At 38.9% G+C, this 27,216-nt stretch overlaps 2 protein-coding genes across 2 annotated transcripts; both read right to left on the bottom strand.

Annotated features, from left to right (window-relative positions):
* Positions 1–95: 95 nt before the first annotated feature.
* supv3l1 (Suv3 like RNA helicase) lies at positions 96–7,756 on the bottom strand. The gene is made up of 16 exons (XM_022742387.1): positions 7,338–7,756; positions 7,115–7,192; positions 6,636–6,743; positions 6,426–6,540; positions 6,073–6,241; positions 5,796–5,907; positions 5,195–5,272; positions 4,760–4,851; positions 4,477–4,657; positions 4,009–4,102; positions 3,498–3,617; positions 3,278–3,377; positions 3,095–3,175; positions 2,544–2,720; positions 1,756–1,904; positions 96–1,484 (listed from the first exon to the last, which is right to left on the bottom strand). The coding sequence occupies exons 1-16, from the start codon at positions 7,615–7,617 to the stop codon at positions 1,073–1,075; spliced, it is 2,346 nt and encodes a 781-aa protein (XP_022598108.1). The 5' UTR covers positions 7,618–7,756; the 3' UTR covers positions 96–1,072.
* Positions 7,757–10,882: 3,126 nt separating this feature from the next.
* On the bottom strand, positions 10,883–18,302 carry vps26a (VPS26, retromer complex component A). The gene is made up of 9 exons (XM_022744566.1): positions 18,226–18,302; positions 16,599–16,748; positions 15,931–16,006; positions 15,447–15,603; positions 14,548–14,712; positions 14,316–14,422; positions 13,974–14,075; positions 13,726–13,835; positions 10,883–12,102 (listed from the first exon to the last, which is right to left on the bottom strand). The coding sequence occupies exons 1-9, from the start codon at positions 18,226–18,228 to the stop codon at positions 11,986–11,988; spliced, it is 987 nt and encodes a 328-aa protein (XP_022600287.1). The 5' UTR covers positions 18,229–18,302; the 3' UTR covers positions 10,883–11,985.
* Between the last annotated feature and the right edge of the window lie 8,914 nt (positions 18,303–27,216).

The following is a 27,216-nucleotide window of genomic DNA, read 5'->3' as shown; positions in this document are numbered from 1 at the left end:
AGCATTGATTTTAGCTTTTAGTTTGTGTTAGTTTTTATGTGTCATAATTGTTGATCTAATGTGTGCGGCACATAAAAAACAAAAATTGAGACAGGTAAAACTGTAGATTTTTATTGACTGATGTCATCACTTTATATGCAAAGAAGAAAAAAAATATGGCATCTCATCTGTATATAGACACTAACAGGGTTGCGCTCAATTCAATCTATTCAAAATGTTAGCTGTATGCTCACAGAAAATGCTCTTCATTAGAGAGCACTTTAAAGTGAATGCTTCAGGTATTCCCAAATAAGCTGGAAATATACTCTCATGCTGCTTTGAAGTTCTACATTTGACTCCACTGAACCAAGCAAAGCTTGTTCCCGACCTGTATAACCAAGTGCATTTTAAACAATTTCCTGGTCACAAAAAATGCTTCTAGAATAGCATTTATGAGAGTGTGACCTTGGCTGAAACTTTATTATGCCAAACAATGTTTCTTGTCACTTTGAGCCGTGGGTTTAGTGGTAACTCCGAAGGAACCTGGCATCTCCAACAGTGATACACGACGCCATTTTGTGCCTTTTAAATTAGTTTACAAGATGAATCTGTGAGTTATTTTCTGCTCTCACTGAAAAGGGAGAATCTCTGACCAGGTAGCTGATCTTCCAGAGGGACCAAGAAAGTAGAAAGTAGTTCACAGCATCCTCAACTAGAGACATTTTCCATCACTAGTTACACTTTGTGCATTTGTAGGTTGGAGGAAAACATACAGTGAGGTTTTAGCACAGTAAAAAAAAAAGTACATTACGTGACAGCCTGGCGCATTACTCCGGGTGTACATGTCAGACCATAAAACACTCCTCTTGCGTTGCAACTACATGTTGGTGTTTATTTGTACAGCTCAAGCTCTCAGGCTAAAAGCTTTTTATGAGTCTTCCAGGGTCAGAAAAGGTTCATAGATCCCCTTTAAATGCCCAAAATCATGATTCATTTCAGGCAAACCACCAGATATTACTATTGTATCAGTTATTGATCTCCATGGGAACAGTAATGACCTTGCACCACCATTAATATATAGTCGTCTTCCTCTTCATTTCTTCTTCTTTTTATTTTTCCCTTTGTTGTTAGTACTGTGACGTTCTGTTTTGAGTGGGTGAGAGTGATCTTTGGACCACTCCCTCTGCAGCTGTCGGAGCAAATCAGGAGTCAACAGCCCGTCTTTTACAAGCCGACTGGCCAGAGAGCTTCCTATCATCTCTTCTGAGCCTCTCTGTCCCCTTTGTCCTCTGTTGCCAATGAAAAGATTACTATCCGCAGTTCCACTGCTACCACTTGTTTGTCCACGCTTGCTGAACTGTGTCTGCGTTGGGCTAGTAATAGATGGGTCAGTGGCTCTGATGAGACGGGTGATATTTCGGACGCCCTGTTGGATGATATCGTCAAGCTCTCGCTGAATTTCACGAATTGAGGCAGTGTCTGGAAACATGTCCATGAAACGGTAGCTAGAGACAGACAGACAGACAGCAACAGGGATTAGGGTGGTAAGCAGCCATTATGAGAGCTGCCTGTAAAAAATAAAATGTTATATTGTAAGGAATAAGACCTTGGAGGAAGATATATGATGATGATAATAAGTCCTAATTCAACAATCAAGGTCTAATTGAATTTACTGCACCATGTCTCTGCACACAAGCACCTGCCAATAATGATCTCATTTAAATGACAGGTAAAAGAAGTGGAAAGTAAAAAAAAAAAAAAAAAAGATAACGTTACCTTAACCAGAGGTAAAGATCCAACACATCATGAACAGCTTCCAAGTGAACCAGGTCTTTAATGTTTTTGGGTTCAGCCAGAGGCCAGCTGACGTGACGACACACCCAGTCAAAAGTCAGGGGTTCATCTCGACTGAACTGACGTGCAAACTGAAAGAGAAACAAGAGCACGAAGCTGCAAGTATGGAACAGTATGCAAAGCTTAACAATCAAGCAAATGGAAAGAGAAAAGATGAAACATTGTCTTCAGTAGTATCGTAATATTACCATTAATATTAATCCAATAATGAGAAATTAAAAGTAAAAGAAAAAATATTCTAACATCAAAACTATTGCCATTCATTAGTGTATTATTATTGTATTACACAAATGACATATTTAGCTTTACACTTCTTAACCACTCTACAAGCAGAAAGGAGTTTTCATTGCTCACATACACAATACCTAGAACATAGCCCTGAATCTCAAAGGTCACTTGTTGAGGACTTTATTCTGTTGCTAATCTTATTTTATCAGAGTGATATTACCATAAAGCTAGAGTGTATTGCACAGTGCCTATAAAAATCTTTTTCTTTTTACAACACTGACTCACTGAATCAGTTTCTGTTGTCTGAAGGAAAACCAGGTGTTTTTCACTGACCCCAATAAACCCAGTCACTGCTTTTACTATAAATGAATTATTGTTACTTTCCACCTCAGTGTTGCTACTGCGCATCAGCCCACTCTTCCTTCCTGGTCTCTCCTCCTTAAATCTCATGCCTCCTCCTGTTTCCTTCTACTCATCCTTACCTTCAGGAAGGAGGTGCATACAAAAGGTTGTTTTTTGTTGATGGGAGCAGTACAGAAGACGTAGCGTGACCTCAGGTTGAGTGGGATGTGCTGAATCATATCAGCCAGAAACTTGAAGTCATCGATGTTGCAGACGAAGTACATACCATCCACCTGAGAGAGGCTGACAAATATGTCCTGAGAAAAAGAGACGGAGAGAGAGAGAGAGGATTCACAAAGATGAGCCTACAGTGGACACACAAAAAGAGTGTCAAATATTTATCAGGACTCAAGTACGGTGGATAAAACCATCAGAATTTAGCAGTCTTTTCTTGACTGTCCATTCTGAGTCCAACAGCACTAAACGGCACAGAAGTCCACAATTCTTTTAGTTTTTTTAACAAACTTCTGTTTCAAACATGAAGTTCAACATATACCAATAACGTAAAAACAGAGTGTACATGTGCAAACCCTTCACTGTTGGCTGTAGCTCTATGTGATCATTTTCCTCACACTGTTGCTATCATGCTTAATCAAGGTGGGAGGGCAAATGAATAGACGGCTTTACTCACAACGAGGTTGGACAGGGTAGCATCAGGTAGATGATAGGCAAACATCTCTATCTGCTCTGCTGTGGGATGGAGACCTGCAGTCTGAGACAAAGGAGGAGAGATAAACATCCTGTGCAGCTGGGACTGTGGGACTGTGCGCGCGCGTGCGTGCGTGCGTGCGTGCGTGCGTGCGTGAATGATCACCTCTATGGGCTCTACTAAGAGGCTGAGTATTTCCTTCAGGACAGGCAGATCATCTCTGTGCATGGTGGTAACTTCTCCTTCTTTAAACTTGGAGGAGAACCTGAGAGATATGACACAAAAAATACACTAAGTTGACAGAAGCTCACTTGTGAATGTTGTGTCCTCTCTCCCGCCTTTAACCCTCCAGAATGGGGACAATATAAGCTGAAATGAGACCGACCTGCCGGCGCGGCCAGCGATCTGCAGAGCCTGTGATGTGCTGATGGTCTCCATCTGTTTCTCCCCCTTCTCATTAACATTAGGCTTTACCAGACTGTTGAAGATGATACGTTTTATACTCCTAAAGAGAGAAAGTGGGAGACATACAGACAAATGGATAGATGTGAGCTGAGTTGATGGAATTTACACAAATTATTAATGCAAATTTGACCATTATGCTGCCACTGTAGCTTAATAAAGCCTATATGTGTAGTGGTATATGCTGAACATGCCAACAAACAACAGAAAACTTTAAAAAGGGTAAGTGTTTAAAGTTTCCCAATGACTGATAAATATCAGGAATACAGCCTGGGGGCTAATATTATATCTCCATATTTCACAAAACACCAACAACACACTCATAACTTCTTTTGGGAAACAGTACATCAGTGAGACCATGTAACAGGTTTTCTTTTAACATTTTTTAATTATTTCTATTATTTAGAAGATACCTTGGTATCATTTATACTTACAGGTTAAGGCCCATTCCAATGGCATCTGTAGCGACCAGGATCTTGCAGGGGTCATCAGGGTCATTGAACTTCTTGGCCTGTGACAGCTTGGTGCCTGTAAACCACAGAACAACTAAGCTTGGTCTTTGTAAAAACAGTAATCAGCAGAGTGTGGAGCTCATTTACAAAAGTTTCTACTACACAAAAGTCTGATATGAAGGTTTGTATATTACTTATCAATAACATGTTTTTGTTTTCTAATGTTTATTTGTTGCAGTGTTCAAACTGGAGCCAATGAACATCTTTGCAAGTTGAGCCCACAAAGATTTTGATTTTTCAGACATTACTCACACACTTAGATATTCCATGGACAAAAAAAGTTCAGAGAGGGTGGACGAACTTATCTTCTTATATTCTTAGCTCACTTTTAGTCATCATGAGGACCAAGTTGCACAGGACCTGTGTGACAAGTTCAACTTACGCACTCACCTGGAGGCAAGCTCCCATAAATTACAGCACATTCTAGTCCTCTGGCCTCAATCTGTCTGCTTATGGAGTAGATGTCATTTTTACTGAAGCAGACAATACAATCTCCTGGTCTCAGGTTGTCTAATGACTCCACAGCCTGATCCAAGATTGAGAATGGAGTCAAACGCTGGTAGGTGTGCACCTTAAGAGGAATGAAGGGACAGAGAAAGTTGAGAGGAATGTGAGCGGTGCCCCAAAAGAAAAGTTTGCACTCCTCCTGAAGCACTACATGCTACAGCCTCACCTCCACCTCCTCTCCAGTCGTGTACATTAGCTCTCTGATGAAGTCTACAGCTGCAGGTTCTCCACACACATGGATCTCCTCTGCACAGAGACCTACACAATGACAAAGAGAATGCCAGCTGTTGAGGTTGGGAACATCTTCATTCAAAACAAATGATAAAATCATAGGTACAACAGAAAGGTTTGCCAGAGGTGACCATGTACATAAAAATGCCTAATGATGTGCGTGTCACAACATGAAACAAGAGATTCAGAAAATAAATGTTCATCATCATTGTTTGATTACTATTACAAATATTAAGTGTGAGTTTTATTAACTGAGAGGGAAAGAAAGCTTGAGAAGATGCTCATTATTTTAGCTTCAGGCCACATGAATCACAGGGTGCAGAGGTCTTCTGTGTGTTTGACTGTATGTTTTTGAGTGTGTGTTACAAACCCAGCAGTGCTCTGGTCCAGGCCCAGCCTCTGGAAGGATCTCTGATCATCTGAATTTCATCGACTACAGCCACCTCATCTACAGACAAAAAAAACAATCCTATGTTAACTATTCCAGGTGACGTTGAAGAAACATCAAAAAGAACAGCTTGTTCAAAAGTTCTGTATTTTGGCTGATGAGTCTTCCGCAAGGAGGACCAACATTCATCCAAAATGCGACAGTCCTGTGCTAGTTACTTGAAATAGATAAAAACAAACAAAGGAGTCACTGGTCTATAAATACCACTGGATCACTTTAAAGATGGTAACAAAGTACATTCATCTGAGCATCAATGATTACAGCCACAACACAAAAACTTCAAACACCTTATTTTGACAGGTAAGAATAATTTCATTCATTTTTGTGAGACTAACAGATAAGACTTTCTAGGACTAATTTGAAAAGAGACAATAGTCAAGTTTCAATATGAGAACTGTTTTTGATCAGAACAAATGTCATCTGATTAGATACAATTCAATGCAATGTTCTACAGAGCAATGGCATTTTCTTGTTATATTGATGCTACTGTGCAGAAATGTTTGTGTGTGTTATGTGTACTCACAAGGTGTGGTGACACTGCACATCTCAATGGTGCAGGCCACATGACCAGCTGCTTTACCCTCCAAGTCCACGAAGGTCCTCTCCTCCCCTGTAACCAAGTCACATGGCACACCCTGGGAGTACACAGAGTGTCACAATTATCAGATTTTGTGCAGCTCCCTCTTAAGTCACAAAAAGGTTCATGCATGTTTTTCCCCACATATGCAGCAGTACTGCCGAAATCCCGTACAAAGACTTTGTTGTGTAAAATCAGAGGACAATGATCAGTGGAGACGCACAGCACTGTTGCTCTTCTCAAAGATCTCGTGGGCAAGTAGCTTCAGAGGGCCACAATAGACTCCAGACTTAGCGGACAGGTAGCGCTGGATGGCGTGGTAGGTTTTACCACTGTTAGTGGGACCAGCGTGGAAAATCACTTTCCTCTGGATGGCACGAGCCTCGGGGTACCTGATGAACACACAAACAGAGATATACTACAACCACAGGTGCAACACATGCATACAGATAGTGACTGAAACGTAAATCCACTTTAATGGAAGCAAAGATGTAAACCACTGTGGGGAGTGGTTAAATCCAATATGACATGAATTAACAACACCTACATTCCTGGCTCTGGATCTATAACACATACCAGTTGGCAGGGACTCTGAGGTCTGAAATCTTTCTCAGGTCATCTATACAGTCCAGCATGGGAAAGATCTGCTTGGCATGACGCATGAAGTATGGGTAGATGTCATCTAAGTGACCTTGAGAGCAGCAGAAATGAACGTTAATTAAATCATAACTTTAATTAATTACCACTGACACAAACATGTTGAGGTTTTATTAAAAACTGACAAACCTGCTCCACAGCAGATGTCACTGAGGATGATGTGGAGATCAGCGGGAAGTGAGGATGAATCCATGGTATACTTCCTGAAGCTGATGAAGGCCTGGTGGAAGAGACGAGCTGTACACGGGCGAGCACTTGTGTTAATAAGGTTTACTTTTCCTCTCCTCCCTGTGTATGTGTGCAGTTGTGAGAATATTTTCACTACAGAATTATATTTGGATTTTTTTAATTATGTGGTTAGGGTCTTTATTATATTTCTATGTAAATATTTAAATGAAATGAGAGTTAAAGCATTCATGCTGTCATGGCCGAGACAATATGTAATGTTATAAAGCCCTGTGATTTTTCACAAAAAACATTTGTTAAATGACAATTATTGGTGACTGGGTTAAATGTAGACAGATCTGGCAAATAAATAACATTTAGACTGACAACGTATTGACAACTGTGTAATGACCAACAGTCCATTTGACAGTTTATTTCCTCACCATCCAGGCCATGATCTGCTGCCAGCGTCTGCATCTCCTTCTTCTTATAAAACCGGTTCAAAACTTTCAGAAGTTCATCTGAACCATAGAAATAAAACGCAGAGAGAACCAACATGAATAAGGAAATTACTTTCATGTTAACCATTAAGAGATGACACAAGCACCAAACACAAGGAATAATACTGGCAGCAGCAGCGGCAACAGCATAAGTGAATTTACTGACCTTTACCGAGCGGCTGGCTCAGCTCTAACCCTACACTCCCATCTACCGAGGGGTCCGCCTTCAGAGACACGGGGACGAACAGAGAAGTGTCCGGGGCTTTTGGAGGAGAGCTGTCGGATGAAACATTTCTGCTGCAAACCGCAGAAGCAGTCTGATGTTGTTTATGTAACAAACCAGATCCAGTGGACGCATGAAAACCGCCAGCGGTGACGCGAGTAGTCCGGCTGTTTATGTGGCGCTGAAGCCGAGAAAACACAGACATACACCGGTTTACTGACATAGCTACACCCCGGTGTTAGCACCTTCTGTGGGCTACGCACAAAACCCGTGTTAATGTCGCAGCATACTGTTCAGCAAGTCTAAATATGTGGATTACACCAGCCAGCAGCTACAGCAGAGGACGGTCAACACACACTCTCTTCCTGCTAATACAACGTGGGACAGGACCAGTCTCTGTGTAGCTGCCCGCAAATGTGCCTGTGATAAAATTAAGCAGAAAATGGATTGATTGTTTTCGAAACGCAATGAGAGATACTTAGTTACAGGACATGGATGTTACATGAGTGTTTGTCAGATAAATTACTATGACCCAGGATCAATTTTGTTTTGAACGAATTATAAACAGGCAAAAACTAGGACTTCTCTATCGCTGAACCCGAAGATCGTATGTGCTACAACGATGATTACCTCGCCCTTTTTTTGTCCCTCAATAACGACTAAAAACGATCTTTGCAGGTTTCCAATGCCATGTATTCAATGAAGATGACTCTTAAGACTTGTTTGTACACCATTCAGTATCCACCTTTCTAGTATAATTCATCACAAATATTGAAATACGTGTTATAATGCACGTAGCCAGAGTTATAGAAATCTTTAACTTAACGCATAGGTCATAACCTTAAATTCAACACCATCTAAACTATCAACAGAAATGTTTGACTAACCACCAAGAAAATGTCAATGAATATCAATGAAATTCAGAAAAATTATATTAATATTTAAAAAAATAAAATAAAATCTAAAAATTATATCAATATAACTTTGTAGTTATAAGTTTTATCTTCTTTAATGACAATCTAAGTGCTGTTTCAAAGCTTTCGCCACTCTTCAAGAATATAATTCTGATGCACCATGCTGAACCCTTACAGAGAATTGCTAATTGTATTGATGAACACCAAACATACAGTGACCAAAAAGAGTCAAGGATGAGATAAAGGCAAGAAAGAAGCTGGGATTATCAGTGTTTGAGTTGTTATAGTATTTTGTGGAATGATTCCATCAATTGTATTGATAAAGGTCATTTTTAGCCTACAATGAGGGAGTATAGTATATAAATCTGACTCTCTCCAGATGGCCTCTATGGGAAGAGTATGTGAAAAAGCTGGACACAGATGTGTCATTTCAGTGACAGAAAACCAGTTTGTCTATAATTTGTACAACTGGATATGATTCTTATAGACTTAATGAAACATAGATATTTCTGACCTCTGCCTCTGAAAGAGATTAGTCAGCAATATTTTTTAGATATGTTGTGATCTTTCTCTCTGCAACAATAAAGTCTTTGAAAATGGTGACTGAATAGATTGGATAACTAATGCATTTAGTGGTCTTGAATTAAAAGTGTCCTGTCAATTGTACAGGAAAATCTGATGACGGCCTGATGTCATCATCTGGAAAAATATCACAGTTGACCATCCAACACTATTCTCTTGTTTAGGTGTATGACATACAATGAAATATCCTTTTAACAATTAAGATTTGAACTGAAGTTTTCTGACTTTTTTAAAGAATGTTGTTCACAAGATATTCAGTATAAATTTGCTTTATTCACTATTCATTTAAGCTATATATTTGGGTTTGGTGTATATATACACACATCATACACATATCATATCATATCATACACACACACACACACACACACACACACACTCACACATTGATGATTGAACATGATTAAACATTGTGTAAAGATTAACATGCAGTAGATAACACAGGGGCAGAGAGTTTTGGCATTTAAGTGTTTCTTCATTACCTTGAAAGGTATTTAAAGTACACCAAACAAACCCTACCTGTACAGTGTTCAGAAATACAGAAAATATATCTGACAGGCAGAGAGAAACAAAGCATTACTTGCAAATAAATTACAATGTTGCCTGACAAAGAGGGAGACCAAAATGCAAGGTCAACACTCTTGTGAAGAAACAAAGAAAAACAACCGAGTAGTAGATCGTAGTGTTCAGACATTTAAAGAAAGAAACATAACATGGTGGCATGACCTGCACATTAAAGAGACAAAAAGCAACAAAATATTGTACTTAGCAAGTCCAATTAAAATAATTAGTGATATATAAATGACAGTATAATTTCCATTACAGACACAGGAGATCTCTGAGGTGAACTTGTCCTTGAGTGATGTTTCATTTCAGCTTCCATGCCCCTTTGTATAAAGTTAAGCATTGGAGGGAAAAGTGCAAAACTGGCCACAGATCAGAGCTTAAGGGCAAATTGACCCTACACACAGGACTGGCAACATCACCAAACTGTGTGTGTATGAGTATGTCTTTAAAGCAGGACCTAAACTGCCGGTCTGAGCATCACAGTGGAACATTGTTGGATTTTACAGTATACTGATACTGCATTCCTTCCAGTGCTTACAACAGCAGACATGAGCCATTTGTTACATTAGTATTGTAAATATACCAAGAGACTAAAAAAAAAAAAAAGAAAAAAGAAAAAAGGAAAAAACCGACACACCCTTTGAAAAATAGGATGAAAGTGACAAGAACAGTGGATCTACTGTCTGCTAGTCATGAATAGTATCATTTCATCGTTCCATTGAATCATTCACAATGTAAAAAGAAGCTGTTATATCCTTGTGATGATGACAGAAATTCGTTTTCAGGTAAAAGTAACTGCATAATTTCTTCAACTTTAAGCTTTGAAATTTAGAGACTGAAGATGATCTATATCTTACATTGAATGATTGATGCAATGATGTGATAGTGAGCTGGATACAGGAACGTAAAGGTTCAGTTCACTCAAATTACCAGTAAACATATTTTCTGTTTAGCCATACAGAATAAATGTGCAGACATTTTGAGATATCTCTCTCTGATTTCTTCGTCCTCACTAATAAAATGGGAGCCAGTGGAATTCCACCAGTGGAGCTCAAAGCACTGAAATTTAATTCTCCTGTTCTACCACCATAACTTTTTTTTTTTTGAGCTGACCTGTCAAATAATTTCAAACAACAAACAGTAACTGGATTCCACTCTTGGAGATTAGTCATAAATAAACAGCACCGTAAAGATCAAACAAAATGCAGCATGCTAGAGACACATGTTGAAATTTGGAGGCAATCCTGTAGTAAACTGACAGACCCCATCACTGAAAACTGCATCAAATATTCATCTTAACAGACTGAAACGTTGTATTACAGAATTTGAATGTATGATGTTTAAGAGCTGCAATGATTAGTCAATTGATCAATCAGTTACTTCAATTAAATGGCAACCATTTTGATGATTGATTAGCTGTTTCTGTTTTTTTTTTTAAGGAAACACTCACATTCTCTGATTCTATATAAGTTAATGCAAACATTTTCTGCGTTTCTTTCTATCATGTAATTGTAAATTGAATATTTTTGGGGTTTTAGACTGATGGTCAGACAAAACAAGTCATTTGTAGATGTCATGTTGGGCACTAGGACATTGTGCCCGAGGTGACATTTTATAGACTAAATAAATCAATAATGAAAATAATGATTAGTTGCAGCTCTATATGATTTCATTTAAATAATTTTATGAAATAAATGACATTGAAATGTCAACACTGGAAGCCACATTATAAGATTAAATATAGGATTAAATTTATGTTAAGATGGACATTTGTTGCACTAATTTTTCAATCAAGTTGACATTTTACAGCATTCTGTGGACTGTTGCAACATACCTAAAAAAAACAGCAAGATGAACGGACGAGAGCACAGTGGCATCACCGTATCCCAAACTCAAGTATTGTGTATAAACATCTCATCAACGCATAGCTTAGCCTCTCATGTCCTTTGTTCAAGCTAGTCCCCACATGACTTAAATACCTGCAAGCCAATCCATTTCGAGAAACCGTCATTTTGTAGGAGGTTGGGAGGGAGGACGTCAGAGAATGTCCAGGATAAGTGCTGTCCAAATATGTAACCAAAGGAAACTCCTGTTGAGATGAATGACGTGGTGGTTGTGTGTCGCCATCTCCTCTTTTCCGACTTTGCTCCTGTTTATTACACACTCAGCAAACTGTATGGCTTCACGTGTGTGTGCTAGAGTGTGCGTTCTCAGTCCGAGGCGTCAGGATGAAATAAGCTGCCTCACTGTTCTTTACTTGGGTTGGTATGTTTTGCACTCTTGCTTTGACATTTAGCATTCAGCAGACTTGTGCATCTGTATGCAAGTGTGTTTCAGTCCTGGGGGAGCCAGTGATGGTGGTAGGACAGCTCATATGTGAAGCTGTGAAGTGGTGAGGGGGGGGGGGATCTGAAGGTATGTTATGTGTATTCATGTATACAGACATTTCTCAGTCCAGGGAGATAGTGGGGCAGCCTGTGTCTGTCTGTGGGGCAGTCTGTGTGTATTTTCAGTTCATAGCTTCACCCTCACATCTCTGGCTGCTCTGCATTAACTGGCTGGGTTCGGGACTCCGGTGACTCGTAGCGCTGATGGAAGTTTCTTTTCCTCAGCTTCTCTGGGGCTTTTCTCCACAGAACAATCTCCTACACACAGAAGCAAAAGAATAAATGCAGGGAAAAATACAATATTGCCAATTTAAAATTTGGTGGTAGACAAACAGGAGCATGCAAAAGTAGCGAAATTATGTTATGTGTACTTGAATAGTGAGGGAAGGAAAATTTCTCTGAAGGACACATAGACAGGGAGTCTTCTTATCAAAACAGTGTGTGCACCCTTGAGTTTTGACAAATATGGTTAATGCATTTTCTTCCTCATAAAATGTTTGTAAAGCCGATTTGTTGGTAGCAGTTTTCCTTCTTCACTGTGTTTCTTGTTAATTCCTGCATTTCTTGCCACAATACTGCCACCAACTGTTGATCAACAGAACAGCATGAAACCAACAACAGCTTCCCATGTGATGTGCATCCTTGTGCACTTGCACAATACAAGAAAAGGTGACCCACTCGGGAAAAATTGTTTGTTAATTCTACCAGTGGTCAAAAACTCCACAGGAGTTAGAAATTGAATCACCATTTTAATCAATTTGTCATGGACAGAAATGAACTGTATCTCAGAAAACACATGGTAATTCTGCTGCTGCAGCCCTGCACATCTGTAACAGAGAAAGTAGTAGCAAAGCACCATGGCACAGATATTAATGCTACAAATGATGAAATATACAAAGTAGCCAGAGAGACAATGTGTATTTGTGTAGGTAAGAAGCAATATATCCACGTACAATTTCTAACACACACACACACACACACACACACACACACACACACACACACACACACACACACACACACACACACACACACACACACATTCTGCTGCATTATGTAATACAGCCTGTCTTAAAGAGTGATCTATTAAAGTGATCTAATGCATGGAGAGTGTCACTCAGGACTGTTGTGGAGAGACACATGCAATGTAAGATGGAGGCCATCTTAGACAATACCAACCATCCTCTCCACAACAATCTGGCACGACAAAGAAGCAGCTACAGAAGCAAACGTCTCATCTCGCTGCACTGCAGAACAGAGAGGCTCAGGAGATCCTTTGTTCCCACTGCCATCAGGCAATACAACACCTCAGCCAAAGGAAGTGGACTAATCTAATTATTATTGTTTATTTATGATGAACTTATTATTATCAATAATGAGGTAATGGACATATGAATTTCCCCTAGGGAATAAATAAAGTAATAAAGTAAGTAAGTAAGTAATTAAGTAAGTAAGTAAGTGTCTGTCTGTCTGTCTGTCTGTCTGTCTGTCTGTCTGTCTGTCTGTCTGTCTGTCTGTCTGTCTGATCTCACTGTAATCAACAACTTTAATGGAGACTACACTGTATAAACTATACTTTTCACGCCAGTGGCATTACAATTCAGCAATTTTGGTACCAACAAAATAAGCTTGTATGGTTGTTTGTGTCATCTTAACACAGTCATACACAATCTGTCTCCAAAAATGTGGGATAAAATTAACCATATTTGAATCTTTACAAAGGCAAGATCAGAGGCAAAGATTAATTAAACAAGACTAAAAATACATAGTGATATAGACACAACTTGGCTGAATTATTCATGTTCGTCTCAGTTTGCTGTAGAGACATACAAATATTAGCTCAGATGTAGAATACGATTGCTGTGTATGCAAGTGCGTTACCTGTTGTTTAAAGTATCTTCTGTCCTCCTCATCCACCAGCACCAGATTAAGGAAGTAGCGCACAGAGAACTTCTTGTTGACATCTCTCATGGTGGGTGTCAAGTCATATCCTGTAAGGAAATGAGGGATGTGATCGGCTGTCACTCACACTTTAAATAAAAATATGTTTTTAATACGAGAGAAGTCAACAGGGAAACTGATGATATGAAGTTGCATTTTGTTAGCTGGTGAGAGGGAGGAGCTCTTACCTGCCAGGAACAGTCTGATAGGGATGGATTCTCCTTTAACTGGAGCTCCATCCATGATCTCATACTTTGCAACCGTCTCTGTCTCAGTGGTAGTACTGGGACCTAAAAAGAAGGGCAAATAGTTTCATCAAGTGAACAGGCTAGAATAAAGTAAAAGTAAAGCTGACATTAGTTTCTTTGCTCTCACTGTTGACCCAACTACTCTTAAAAAGAGTAAACCAACTGCAGCAATTTACTGCTAGAGAAACCTCAAATGTGATGAACTCCAAAATTAGTAGAGTGAAGCTGTTGGTCCAGACACACTTGCCACCCATGTGTTTCAGATCTACCCCGGATTCTTACCAATGCCTGTTATCTCCTTCTTGATGAGCTGTAACTCCATGTGTTGGATCTTGATCCTGACCAGCAGGAAGTAGATCTTCCCAACAATCACGTCCTTCAGGTGGTATCTGGCAAAGAGACACATCGAGAGAGGCTGCTCAAACTGATGAAGGGCAGGTCTTACTTGGAATTGAGTTTTTCCATGGCAGTAAAAAAGACTTCAACAAAGAAGTTAAAACAATATTCATCTCACTTGGATTTATTGTATTCAAACTCGATGTGAAGACAGTCTTCTATGCCGACTTCCATCTTGATCGAGTTGTTGACATCTGGGTAGGTGGCTAACTGGTGGACAATTAACTCGTATTCCTTCACTAAGTCAGACAGACGGCGAACTATTGTCACCCTGAGGAAATACCTGCAAGAACACAGACACTGCAAGCTTTAAGACTCAGACCAAAACAATGTAGAACATGCTGTTCTCCAAAGACAATCGGTGAAAAAACGCACACATGTGCACATACCTAACTCAGTGAGAACTTCTAGAACAAGAAATTTTCATTTACTGTTCATCCAACTTTTGTCAGAATTGGGCTGTTTTTAAGATATACTATTAATAACATAAGGTTGCAACTAACAATTACTTTAGTTGTCCATTATTAAACTCATCATTTTTGATTAACTAATCATAAAAGTGTTAAAATGGCCAGAAAAGTTCAAATTCATCCATGCTGTCTGACAAACAGAAATGTTTAATTGTAGCCAGCGCAAGGTTTGGTATTTCTACTTGATAAATAACAAAAACAACTGATCTTTTTAGTTATCAATGTATTTCCTGTAAATCAAATAATAAATATTAATAACACTGTGATATTGATATAATAATTGTAATCCCAGCAATACTGAAACCAGTACTAATAACAGCAATATATTCATTGACCCCTGGTGGAGTAACAGCACAAGACGAGCTAGACAAAAGATCCCCTGCAGACTGTTTGCTGCCCTAAGATTGAACCTGGGTACTTGATACCAAAGTCTCCTGCTCATCCGAACACTAAAATAAGTGGGTTCATGGTCATGTATATAATACACACGGTAATAATAAAACAGAAACTGCACTTTGCCTCATATCAAACTGTGCTGTGTGTATACCTTAGCCTGACGTTCGCTCCAGTATAGGACTCGTAGGGCTTCTCCACCTGCATGAACTCAAAGTCATAGCTTCTGTTCTGCGTGAGTTCTCCAGGTAGAGCCAACTCTTTCACCAAGTCCACAAACTCATGGGTGTTACTCTTATCAGAGAACAGCTCTGAAATACAGCAGAGAGGAGTTTAGAGTTCAAGGAGGTCTGGGTGGTGTTTTAAATCACAACAGTATTAACTTCAAAAAGCTTTATACATTAGCTTTATGTCATCTTCATTCCATTCTTTTTCAGCACACTGCTCTCACCCGCTCCCTCCTACTGTTAATACAGTTGGAGGAGGTTCAGCTCTACTACTGCAGGCTGCACATGATGACCACATGCTCCATTAAACCTTTCAGTCACGTGAGAAAATCCTATTGTTGAAAAGTACTTTTCCAGCTATAAAGCCCAATCCATTCAACTGGTATGTCAATTTTTTTGCACCATGCTCACCTATCTGTCCAACAAACTCGATGCGGATGCCCTGATGCTCGAGTCGCTTTCCCCCCTGCTTCACATTTAGATTCACCTGGAGAGGAAACATTCAATGAGCTCAAGTATGAACCAAAAAACATGCTATCACAGTGATACTTTGGCTGACAATGTCACCAATTTACAACTATATTTTACTATATATTACTTTGACAAATAAACACTAAAATATATTCTCTTTATAGAACACAAAGAATATATATCTTTCAACAAGAGCTATCCCCTCTTACTACATAATTCATATTGCTGGTGTTGGTACCAGACAGAGTAAGCTCTTCACAGAAACTTCAGAAAAATCTGATGACAGAAGAAGGCAAACAACCAATCAGGCAAAGATGACAAGTGAAATTAATATTGAATAAACTCCAATATTACTTAATAAAGCTCATATATATGCTGATAGATAGTTAGATCGTAGATCCTAAATATACCTGCTTTACTTCTTCTCAAACTCTGAGCACAAACATCAAAATAACCTTAGTTTCCCACTGGATGTAGGTAAAGAGAAAGTCCCAAAATAGACAGAGCACATTATGTGCTGACTGTGTTACGTTAACCAATACATAAAAATTTCCATGCTCCATGTGTGTAGGATCCCCTTATTAAAGGAGCTCTGCTCTCTGCTTTACCTTTCCAGACACAGACTCTCCGTCGTAGAACAGGTAGTGTTTTTCCACTTTCCCATCTTCTGTCTTCAACTCAGCTGTCTTTCTGTTCTCTGCATCGTTCAGCAGTACATCTATCTCACATACCGGCCCAAACAAACCTCCAAGGAAACTCTGAAAAAACAAAGTACATCATAGACAACATTGTATTACATATGTAAACATACAGACTATTGAAGATATATAAAAGCAAACTTTTTTTAAATTTAACTAGTTGGTGAGCTGTCTGAATAATAATTTGACTAAGCCTTTAGTTACAATACATTAGAACGATGGAAGAAAAAGTTCCTTGCTATATTAATCCTGAAAAGCATGGACTGCACATATTAAACTGAATGAGATTTACAAATCTTGCACTTGCTGAAAATGCTTAGTCTTCAGAGGTCTACCACGACTGGCAACTTAACAACATGAAACAAATAATCACAAAAAATTCAGAGGCATGAATGGCAAATCAATTCCAAAAGATGGCACACCACTCTCTTGATCTAAGAGGTTGAAATACTGTCTCACAGTTTCCAAATTACTGAATATATTTTACAAACTGTATCAAGAAAGAAGCTGACTCTTAGTTTACAGCCACATTCAACTATTAGAAACTGAACTCAATTCAACAGAGTTTGTTTACACACATCTCTGTGGACTGATGAACATCGCTCACTGCGCACAAATGAATGGCATTAACATCACCGCTCTTTGGGTGTGCCGTTGACACAGTCATAGTCTGAGGTTATAATCATGTAAATCCCCTTAACCTGACTTCCTTGCCCAACTCCGTGTCTATACTCAGCGAGAAAACAACATCTGTCATGTCCACACTAACTCAATCACAGCCACAGCCACATTATTTTGCTCTGAGCTGGCACAACGTCACAAACACACGCTTCAACATGCAGCAGCAAATCTGGAGGAACTAGCCCGATCATCAAGATGTCAGGAGAGACCAGTCGCCGGTTGGAAACGAGAGGGATGCTTCAATTCATCATGTCCCAAGATGCATCTGTAACAGTCTCTCAGTAGAAAGCCCAAAAATCGACTTAAAGAAATAAAACATGGGAAACACAATAACGCTGCATCAAAGTCAGTTTGATCGTTAACTAAATAAAATAATAAGCGATAATTTTTCCCAACTTGCATACCCTTTAAACATAGAACCATATATGTATTTATGCAATTTCAAGAGTTGTAATTCAACATCAGCTTGTAACAGAACAACTTCGCATTACATCGAGCTAGGCAGCAACGTCAGCTAATACCGACATTTACTTTAGCTCCTTTGTAGCCCTAAATGCCGCTAAAATAAACTAACTGTAATTGCTTCAGTTATTAGCCAATAACCACTTTTAGTAAGTACTGTTATTAGCCATAACCATAGCTGCCAAGCCGCTGCCTAGCCAAAACAGCAGGGACGGCCTCGCAACGTTACTGGTGCTAATTCGACCGACCCGGCTAGCTTTCCTGTCAGCTTTAAATATTGAGTAGCTGCTGTCGGTCGAGGCTGGGAGCCAATGTTAATATTGGGTTTTTGTAAATAAACAGGCCAGTTTACTCCAGTGTAGTCCGCACAGCTGATGCTTGTTTTAACACTCACCATCTCGGCCGTCTAGACAGTCAAAGCTAACAGCTAGCCTCGCTCCGTGTAGCCAGTCTGCCTGAACCAGGAGGTAGTATCAAAGCTTACCGTCATGTGACCCGGGTCATGTGTGTGTGTGTGTGTGTGTGTGTGTGTGTGTGTGTGTGTGTGTGTGTGTGTGTGTGTGTGTGTGTGTTCGGGGTGGAGTGGCGAGGGAAACACCCATAAGCATCCATGGGGCCATAGGACACAGGCACACTACTGACATTACAATAATCTTTAAAATCATTGAGTTTTTATCAATTTATGAAATAGTTGTTTATTCGAATATATAATATCCAGAAATTGTATTGACTTTGCGCTGTTGTAAAACTCGAATGTCATATTCATTTTTTTTATCAATAGTAACACAATGTACACACCTGTGCCTATGTATTTATAATTAATACAACATTATACATATTCTCTTTTAGAAAAGCAGAGAAGAAAAGAGAAGTCAATTTCTTTTATTTTTTGTCCAAAAAATATTGTTTTACTAGAAAATCACATAATAAAATGACAGCATAAAAACACAATCTGTCCTGATGTTAGCAATTATAAAATTCTAGGCTGGAGCAGGAGAAGATCAACTCAATCAACAAGCAACTGGCAAATTGTCCAGCTGACTGAAGAGACATGATTGACAGTTAGCAGAACAGAAAACAGAGTGGTTAGGATACAATACACTGAAAACACTACTGAATTCTGTTGTTATAAATCCTTTATTAATATAAGTATATCAAATGCAAATTAGACAACACAGAGCATGTTGAAATGCATGCATGTGCATAATACATTTTGAATATATTCCAGCTCACAGTGGTTAAGATTGCATGAATCTATTCCTGAGGGGTTTGGGCAAGCAAGATTCTCTTGTTCAACCTTGCAGACAAGAAGTTCTCAAGATAGGCTGCACAACCCTCCTAGGTAAATGTAAAGTGTCACAACATTTTGACAAATGGGATCAAATAATATAAATAAATCTTTTTGTGTGTGTGGCTTTAAGGAACGCATGCCGCATAGCTCCAAAATATAGTTGGAACCACATTTCCACAGTGAGTAATGCATGGACAACGGTGTCATCTTATTGCACTGGTATTTACAATTATTTGAAAGCAAATTTCAAATTTTATATTGAACAACATATTCCAATTTACATATCTCTTCCACAAGAAAACACAAATATAGATCACTATGCATTTGAACTAAACTAAATTAAAGTGTGTCTATGTCTCATTTATGCAGACCATTATTTTACTTTGACAGGTAAATTTGTTTACAGTTGTTGAAGAGAATAATTCCTGTCAATAGTACTGAGAATACAAAATATATATTTGGCCTTTATCAGTCTCTGAGCGACCAAGTTTTTCCACCACCAGGTGGTGATGCAATATTTTCTTTACTATCTGAGTGAACAGGGTGGAAGTAAAATAGATGCTGGCCTTGTGTATGTATGTGCTTCTTTCAGTGGATGGGTGTTGAGTCTACAGCTGCAGAAGATGGTCATCTCTCAGCTCCTGCTCTGCTGGTTTTGCCTTACTGGCCAGAGACCAGCTGGGGATCAACCGCCTTTTGACCGTCAGATCCCCACCTGCAAGCAGAAAAACAAGGAGGAGATCAGACTATGTGGGGCAGAAAAAGGGGGGACCTTGACACGAAGAGGGAAGTTGAAAATTAAAATTACCTGTCTGTGGGTCCATGTCTTTCTCTCCAGAGCCTGTCTCACTTTCTGCAGTCCCAAAGGCCGGATGCGCCATGATAACACCTCCAAATGCAGAGCCCTCGTAACCACCAGAACCTTCTTCAGGCAGAAAATCTCCAGGTGACTCCCCCTGTTCACTGATCATTGGTGTTTCCTCCTCTTCCATCTTTCCCTCTTCTTCCTCCTCTTCTTCCTCTCTCTGTGGACTTTCATCCTCCACAGGCTCTGCCTCTCTGGAAACAGAATGAGAGTCAGATATTGAGAAATGTTTGTCAATGACATTTTCACTGCATAACACACAACAACGAAGTGATGCCATTTCTCAAACTTAACACTAGACACTGCTTTGTTTTGGATTTCAGCTTTAAAGATCAAACCAGACATAAAAAAAACAATTTGTCTGTGATATGGCTCTTCCACAGAATGTTGACTGCTACTATTATACTACTACTACTACTACTACTACTACTACTGCTACTACTGCTACTACTACTACTACTACTGCTACTGCTACCACTAATAAACTCTTAAATTTACACCTCTACCTCTACCTCTACTATGCAAATAGTATGCAAATATTTTTTTCATTTAAAAATTTAACATCAAGCTGCAAGATGCCTCCTGCTTCATGGTAGAGTCCATTCTCAGTGTATGTGTGCTGGAGGTATAAAGTTTCCACACTGCACTTGTGTAAGTTAGTAAGTTCCTCTGTGTCTTAAGCTCATTTAAGGTAAGCACAGAGAAATTTTCACCCTTAAGCAAATCATATCACTCTGCACATTTCCAGTAACAATGAGCAAAACACATTAGTGGGTGAAGGTGGACTTAAAGGGTAGAGGGATTGATTGATTTGGATGGGTGTTGCTTTGTTTATGTTTTTCCAGGCTAATGATACTATTCATGTTGAAACTGTTGCTCCAAAACTGGTCAGAGGCATACTCACTGTTTTGAGCTTCTGGTTTTTTACTTTCAAACAATGAACAGGAGCAGGTAGAGGTGTAAGGAAAAAATGATTAGGACACACCTATCGTCCTCCTACATGAGTCTTTTCACTTCTTTTTCGACATCTGTCCGACACTCCTATTCGCAATGCGTGGTACCTTTAACATGTTTATTGGTTCAGTAGGTTTTATTCCAACATAGCTCAGCTTAACTTCAACAAACAGAGGGCCTTTAAACAGTTTTTAGGATGAAACGTCAATAATTGTCAAGCCCCATGAAACAGCCCCATGACCTGCAACTAGTTTTAAAACAAAAGGAAATAAAAGAAAAGGAAGCCAAGTGGATCCCTCGGTTTTAAGATAATCAGCACTTACAGAAACAGCATTAACTTAACCCTGAGTCGTTAATAATATTTTGCTTTGTAGACAGAGTTTCTTTTAAGGGTTGTTGAAATTAGAGTCAACATAAGAAATCACAGTTTAATTACTCGGTTACTGTGTCTCCTTTATGTGTAATCTGGTACCTACTTCTCAAACTTGTGTGGCGCATACCTAGACACAAAACAATAGACCAGAAGCAGCAACCCACCAAGCGTCACAGCCCACTTCCTCTCAACACTTCCCTCTTGCTTCCTGTTCAAGACGAGCTGCAAAAGTGAGGGCTGCTGGTGAGGCCCTGGTGTTTTTAAGCACGCTCAAAGTGATGATGGAGGCCAGATAAGACTCAAATACTAACAACACAGACATTCTATAAGAATAATCTTCATTTTCAAAGCTATCCACTTTCATTCACTCTGTCTCCAATAATCTTGACTTGTCACTGTAATGTTGTGGGTATTCAGTCTTACTGTATACTATAAAGGACCAACTCGGACGCTGTCGTGAGCTTAACTTTTTACTGCTCGTTAACTGCTTTGTCCAAAAACATATCAACAACCGTTACCTGTCTCAACTGCTTTGCGCATGCGCGCATCCCCACAGGTCTTAAAGTAATAAAACACATTTCTTTCATCACAGTCACCTTCTGTAATCGACATTTTCCTTTGTGCTTGTCTGCTAGGCAATCCCTGTTAATTTACAGCATTATCTATTCAAGCTTTACAACCATGTCAGCTAATTTTCAGTTGGAGTTTTCACCGTCTTTTTGATCAGACCAAATAATGTAATATGATCGAGTGGCTTGGTGAAGTAGCAGTCAGTATACATGTATGTACTTTGGCTCATTGATATCAAAACAAACATCTGTCATCTCTGTCATCCACTGTTTCTATGTTGCTGTTACCATTTCTTGTTGCACATATCTGATACAGAAAATACACTTTAGATGTGATGTGTGATCTGATGTTTTCTGTGGAAATCTTGTTATTCAACAATGGTTTTTAAACAGTTAACTCAGTTGTAATTTAATTGGAGTTTATATAACACTACAGCTCATTAAACAAACTCAAAACCCTGTGTGATTTCAACAACATCGAGGAGGAACTGACTCTGGGTAAAATATGATTTGAGGTATTAATTTCTGAAAGCTTTCCTTTTTTCGAAAAAATATTTTCAAACACCATTAACTGATAGCATCAACACCAGTTAAGAGGAACCTTAAAAGAGGAAACTGAGGGCTAAGACCAAGACTGTGATACAGACTTTCTCAGCAGTCACACACATTAAGACATTATGTGCTACACACACACACACACACACACACACACACATCCACACACACACACACACACACACACACACACACACACGCACACAAAGACACACACACACACACACACACACACACACACACAGAGTTCCTTACTGGCTCATTAATTCCAGAAGTTCACTGTTTTGAAGTTTAACTAAATGGAACAATCTGGACCAAGAGTCTAAATAAACAGGAGGATTTGAATTCCACTTTGGTTTGGAGTATTAATAATACAGCTCCTTCAAATCTCATACTTCTTCCAAAAGAAGACTTAAATGGGTTTTTTTTTTGTTGTTTTTTTTTTACAGTAACCGAAACTGTGAAGAATTTGGTCAGAGGGAAACAAAAACTGATTAACTTTTCACACCAAGGCTATAAGGGGTTGTGAGGTGTGTATATGTCCTCTTAAGATACAGAGTACAACTTGTGAGCGGGTCATGCTTTGCATACCTTCCACCAGATATTATAGGTCAAAAGAAAAAAAAAAGGTCAACTTTAACAACAGGGGAGCACAGGCTGCCGCTTTGACGTACAATTTTTTACAGACAAATGAGCTGTTGTTGTCATCATAAGCTTAAATGCTTGGAAGTGGTAAAAATTTGAAGCTTTACTACAAGGCAGAAACATGAATGTTCATGTCTTTAAACAAAATTGTAATGGAAAATTATTTATCATTTATGACACAGTTGCAGCTGGCCCTGAAGGATATGAGCTCTGCTAAATGCCATCTATTTTTTCAAGTTCATATGAAAACTTTGCCATGAAAAATATACTTTAATGTGTAAAATTTTAATTTGGCCCTCATAGTAAATGTAACTCTCTCCATTTAGCAATTGCTTAAGGACCCTCCCTTCATGATTCAAGTTAAAATCTCCAACTATTAATCAAAAATCAGTTAGAAGTGTGTTAATTCACTAACTTATTTCTATTCAAATACACAGGAGTTTAGGTTACTGAAGCATGCACTGGCAGAACTCAGAGAGATATGTGACTCAACAGCAAAGAATAACAGTAACAGCAGAGTATGAGCCTGGTTATATTAAACCATTGACACCATCCTTACATGCACTGCTGAGCTAACAAAACCTTTTTAAGATTTTCAAATTACATTTTCAAAAGTAGTAAAACTGCATATATGCCGTATCTGCACAATATGAGGCAGAATGAGCACAAAACATACAAGAAACATAAAAGTACATCATGCAGTGAGTGAATTTGCACCCACATCATTAACATACCATCACATCATGGTATCTGTAGACTGTCTCTGCAAGACGCCCTGAAATAAATACACTCCTTCTTTACTTGAGTTTTCAGTACACAGAGCTAAAGTATGTGTCCACAAAGCACTTGGAGCTAACCAGTTCCTTCCCTACAAACACACAGACACACACCAGCATAGAGAGGCCAAAAGTAAGTTTTCATTATTATTCTACTCTTTACGGCTCGTTCAATTACAAAAAGTTTGTAAGTATATTTCAGTTTTCAGCACATCACACCTCTAATTTCATCATCGTTCTCATTATATGTGTTTTCATGACATGCATACAAAAATCTACCTTATCTGGATAAAGTTTAAATAATTGAATAATAATAAAATCAGGATGAACTGTACTGAAATAAAATATAAAAAATCTGGAAAATATCCTTTTGTGCTGGGAAAGTACCAACATTTCTCACAGTCATTCCAAGCTACTAAGTGAAACGATACTGGCCACAAATCAACATCTCCTCCTTAAGTTTTATATATTTCTAATTCTGTGCTCTGGGACAATGTGAAATAGACCAAGGGCTTCTCAGGTCCTCTTATTCCGGCTCTGACTTCCCTGCCCTCTCTCTGTTGTCCCTCCTGTCTTTCTTTATCCCTCCACGTTGTCTCCAGTTTTGGCTTTTCTTGGCCACCTACCTCACACTTACACATTCTCTCTCAAACACACGACACACAAATACACACAGAGATACACCCAAATAGAGGTTGTGTTGCTGGAGTTGTGTTAACCAAAATCAGCATTTCTATATTTAAAGTCTGCATTTATCTGACAGTAGTATACTATATTATCACAGAGATGGTTGTTTTGTTTTTCCGGATTCAATTTAACATTCAAGTGAACTCACTGTTACCAAGACACCCTCGTCTTACTCTGAGCAACTCACAGAGAAAATAAACAATGGCACCCTAAGCTCGTACACTCTTGTAGAGATACACACAACACATGGGTACATACAGATACTGTGCAGCTGAAGCAGGCAGTTTGCCCGGTAGGTCCGGATTCCATGCCATCTCTGGACTTTGCTGAGTCACACAGTTGGCCTGGTCACCCTCAGGGTTACATCTCACAAACTTATACACAGCAGTCGTGGGTGCTCCTGGGGAGAGAAACAGTGTCATTGATGTTACATTTTTGTCATGTTGTTTTTATGCAACAATTCACTTCAGTCAAAGTGTTCTTGAGCAACATCTGGTTGCTCATCTGGATCAGTGCCACAATTAAGGTGTACTAGTTCCATGTTTGGAGAGTTTCAGGAGATTACAACATTATTCTGCAACAGGTTAAAGTGACGGTTGGGTTTATGGCCTTCAGAGCTCTTTATTCTCTTCAGTAATGTGTTACAATAGGAAGCAACAGAATGAAACCTTTTTGTCAACACATCTCAGGAAGTTGATCATGGAGGTTATCTGATGCTAAAAGCACTAAGAGTTATTTTCTACTAACATCTTGTGCAAAGAAACTAGCTGACAGCTGTCAAGTGTTTCACTGGCAAACAAGATAACATTAGTGCATTAGCCATCCATCACACTACATTTGTAAGAGTCCTTTACCAAAATCCATATTTCCTGTTTTGTCCAGTGTCGACATCTTGGCACTGTTTAAAACTGAAAAACTGAAAAAAAAATAAAATAAATAAATAGTAGGCCTAATATGCACTGATGATAATATTTTGACTGTGTAGGTTTGATATCATGGGCCTGCGGGCCTCTAGCTTTTGGTATGTTTGTTATTTGACACCTCAAATGAATTAAGATGTCATTTCATTTTGTGATTTCATTCTACTTAATTTGATTTGACATGATTTAGCTGCTGTTCTTATTTCGATCTTAAGAGTTGCATAGAGCGCTAATTGGCAAAATCTAGAAGAAAAGATGACAAGAAGAAAAGATGAACAACAACACAGCAGACCAGACTTTTGTCATGTCTTTAAAAAGAGATATTAAACTACTTTAGTCTAAACTATCACAAAGTCTTATCAGTGATCTACAGATCCAGAAAAAAACATTTATGCAAACAGGGACACTGGGGACAATGGAGGAAGGCTATGGGGCATATACACTAATTCTACAATTTAGTACTAGAAAAACACGACCACTCAAAAGAACACTTCCATTCTTCAGATGTTATTGAACTTTACATAGTGTTTTATCTCGAAGTTTCTGAAATTAAAGCATAGAAACACAAACAATTGGACATTTTAAAAACAATTAGTCATGTAATCTTCTTGTTGAACTAAATTTATTCTAAATTTTTGACTCATCCAACAACTAAACACACTCGTATTGTTTTTTCCTACATTGGAAATCAAATATTCTTCAGAAGGTTCTTCTCAACTCTGTCGCAGAAGTTCTGACAAATGTGTCGCACTTGTAGTTTGCTTTGCCTTCACCTTCTGTCCAGTTCATCCCTAACCAGCTCAGTGGTGTTTAAGTCTAGACTGTGCTGCTCTACCATCATGTGAATCCACCATCTGGTTCTTTTCTTCTAATGTTTTGGCTCATTGTCTTGCTGTAGAATGAACCCCTGACCAACCAGTCCGCCTTCCGTTGTTATTTCTGTTTTCCTCATCATTCTGATAGCAATATACAATACTGCAGCACAGTTGCACTTCCTGCAGTGCAGTGTTATCCTAAAAATGCATAAGAGGTTGTGGTAACAGTTCCAACACTGTCTTTGTACGGACAGAGGGTTTGCAAGTGATCAACAAAAGTTGGGGCACCTGTATGAATTGTTTGCATTAACTTTCAAGGCTTCATTTACTTCCGTTGCCACAGGAAAGCTGCAATTTAACCAATTTCTTCATCACTGAAAAAGGCCTGATGATTTTTCAGTTTTAGGTGATCTCAAGTTTTTTATAAATATTTTTTTTTAACTTGGCCAGTCTACCACTCATCTTTGTACTGTTTAAGGCTATTCACTGGACTTGCTGGACTGCTGACATTTCAATAAAAAAAGGAAAATTTGGGGTTTTCTAAAACTTTGTAATTCAGTAAAAGTACATCACAATATTGCTATATGTTATAGGGTTCCCCTGTGTCATCTCCTTCCTCTACATTAAAAAGGACACTAACCTATTTGTGTCATTGTGAGAGTCCAAAACCCCCCCACAGATTTCAACAAGCCACATCCAAACGTAATTTGGAAACTGAACCGCCTCTGTTCTTTCCGATTTAATATGAACTAAACCAGACAGGGGTTTCTCAAATATTTCCCCCTAATGAACCTGAACTTTTACTTCTCTTCGTAGCATGTGATGGTAATGAACAGAACATTTGAGCTGTGTGATTTTAGATTTATTTCTAAAATGCAGCAGTAACTACAGGTGGGAGGATGTTGAGCTGCCATCAGCCCAACAACCAGTACAGA

This window comes from Seriola dumerili, unplaced genomic scaffold (genome assembly GCF_002260705.1).
Source record: "Seriola dumerili isolate Sdu_G_001 unplaced genomic scaffold, Sdu_1.0 BDQW01000003.1, whole genome shotgun sequence".
Taxonomy (NCBI): Eukaryota; Metazoa; Chordata; class Actinopteri; order Carangiformes; family Carangidae; genus Seriola; species Seriola dumerili.
The sequence above is the reverse complement of the archived record's forward strand: the minus strand, read 5'-3'. Positions and strand labels throughout refer to the sequence as shown.

Coding starts and splice junctions, on each gene's coding strand:
- supv3l1 (XM_022742387.1), bottom strand. CDS start 7,617: ATGTCAGTAAACCGGTGTATGTCTGTGTTTTCTCGGCTTCAGCGCCAC. Junction 4,103..4,476: donor TTATGGGAGCTTGCCTCCAG/GTGAGTGCGTAA, acceptor TGTGGTTTACAG/GCACCAAGCTGTCACAGGCC. Junction 2,721..3,094: donor CTACCCTGTCCAACCTCGTT/GTGAGTAAAGCC, acceptor TCTTTTTCTCAG/GACATATTTGTCAGCCTCTC.
- vps26a (XM_022744566.1), bottom strand. Junction 16,007..16,598: donor GAGAGTCTGTGTCTGGAAAG/GTAAAGCAGAGA, acceptor TTTCCTCTCCAG/GTGAATCTAAATGTGAAGCA. Junction 13,836..13,973: donor TATCAGACTGTTCCTGGCAG/GTAAGAGCTCCT, acceptor ATTTCCTTACAG/GATATGACTTGACACCCACC.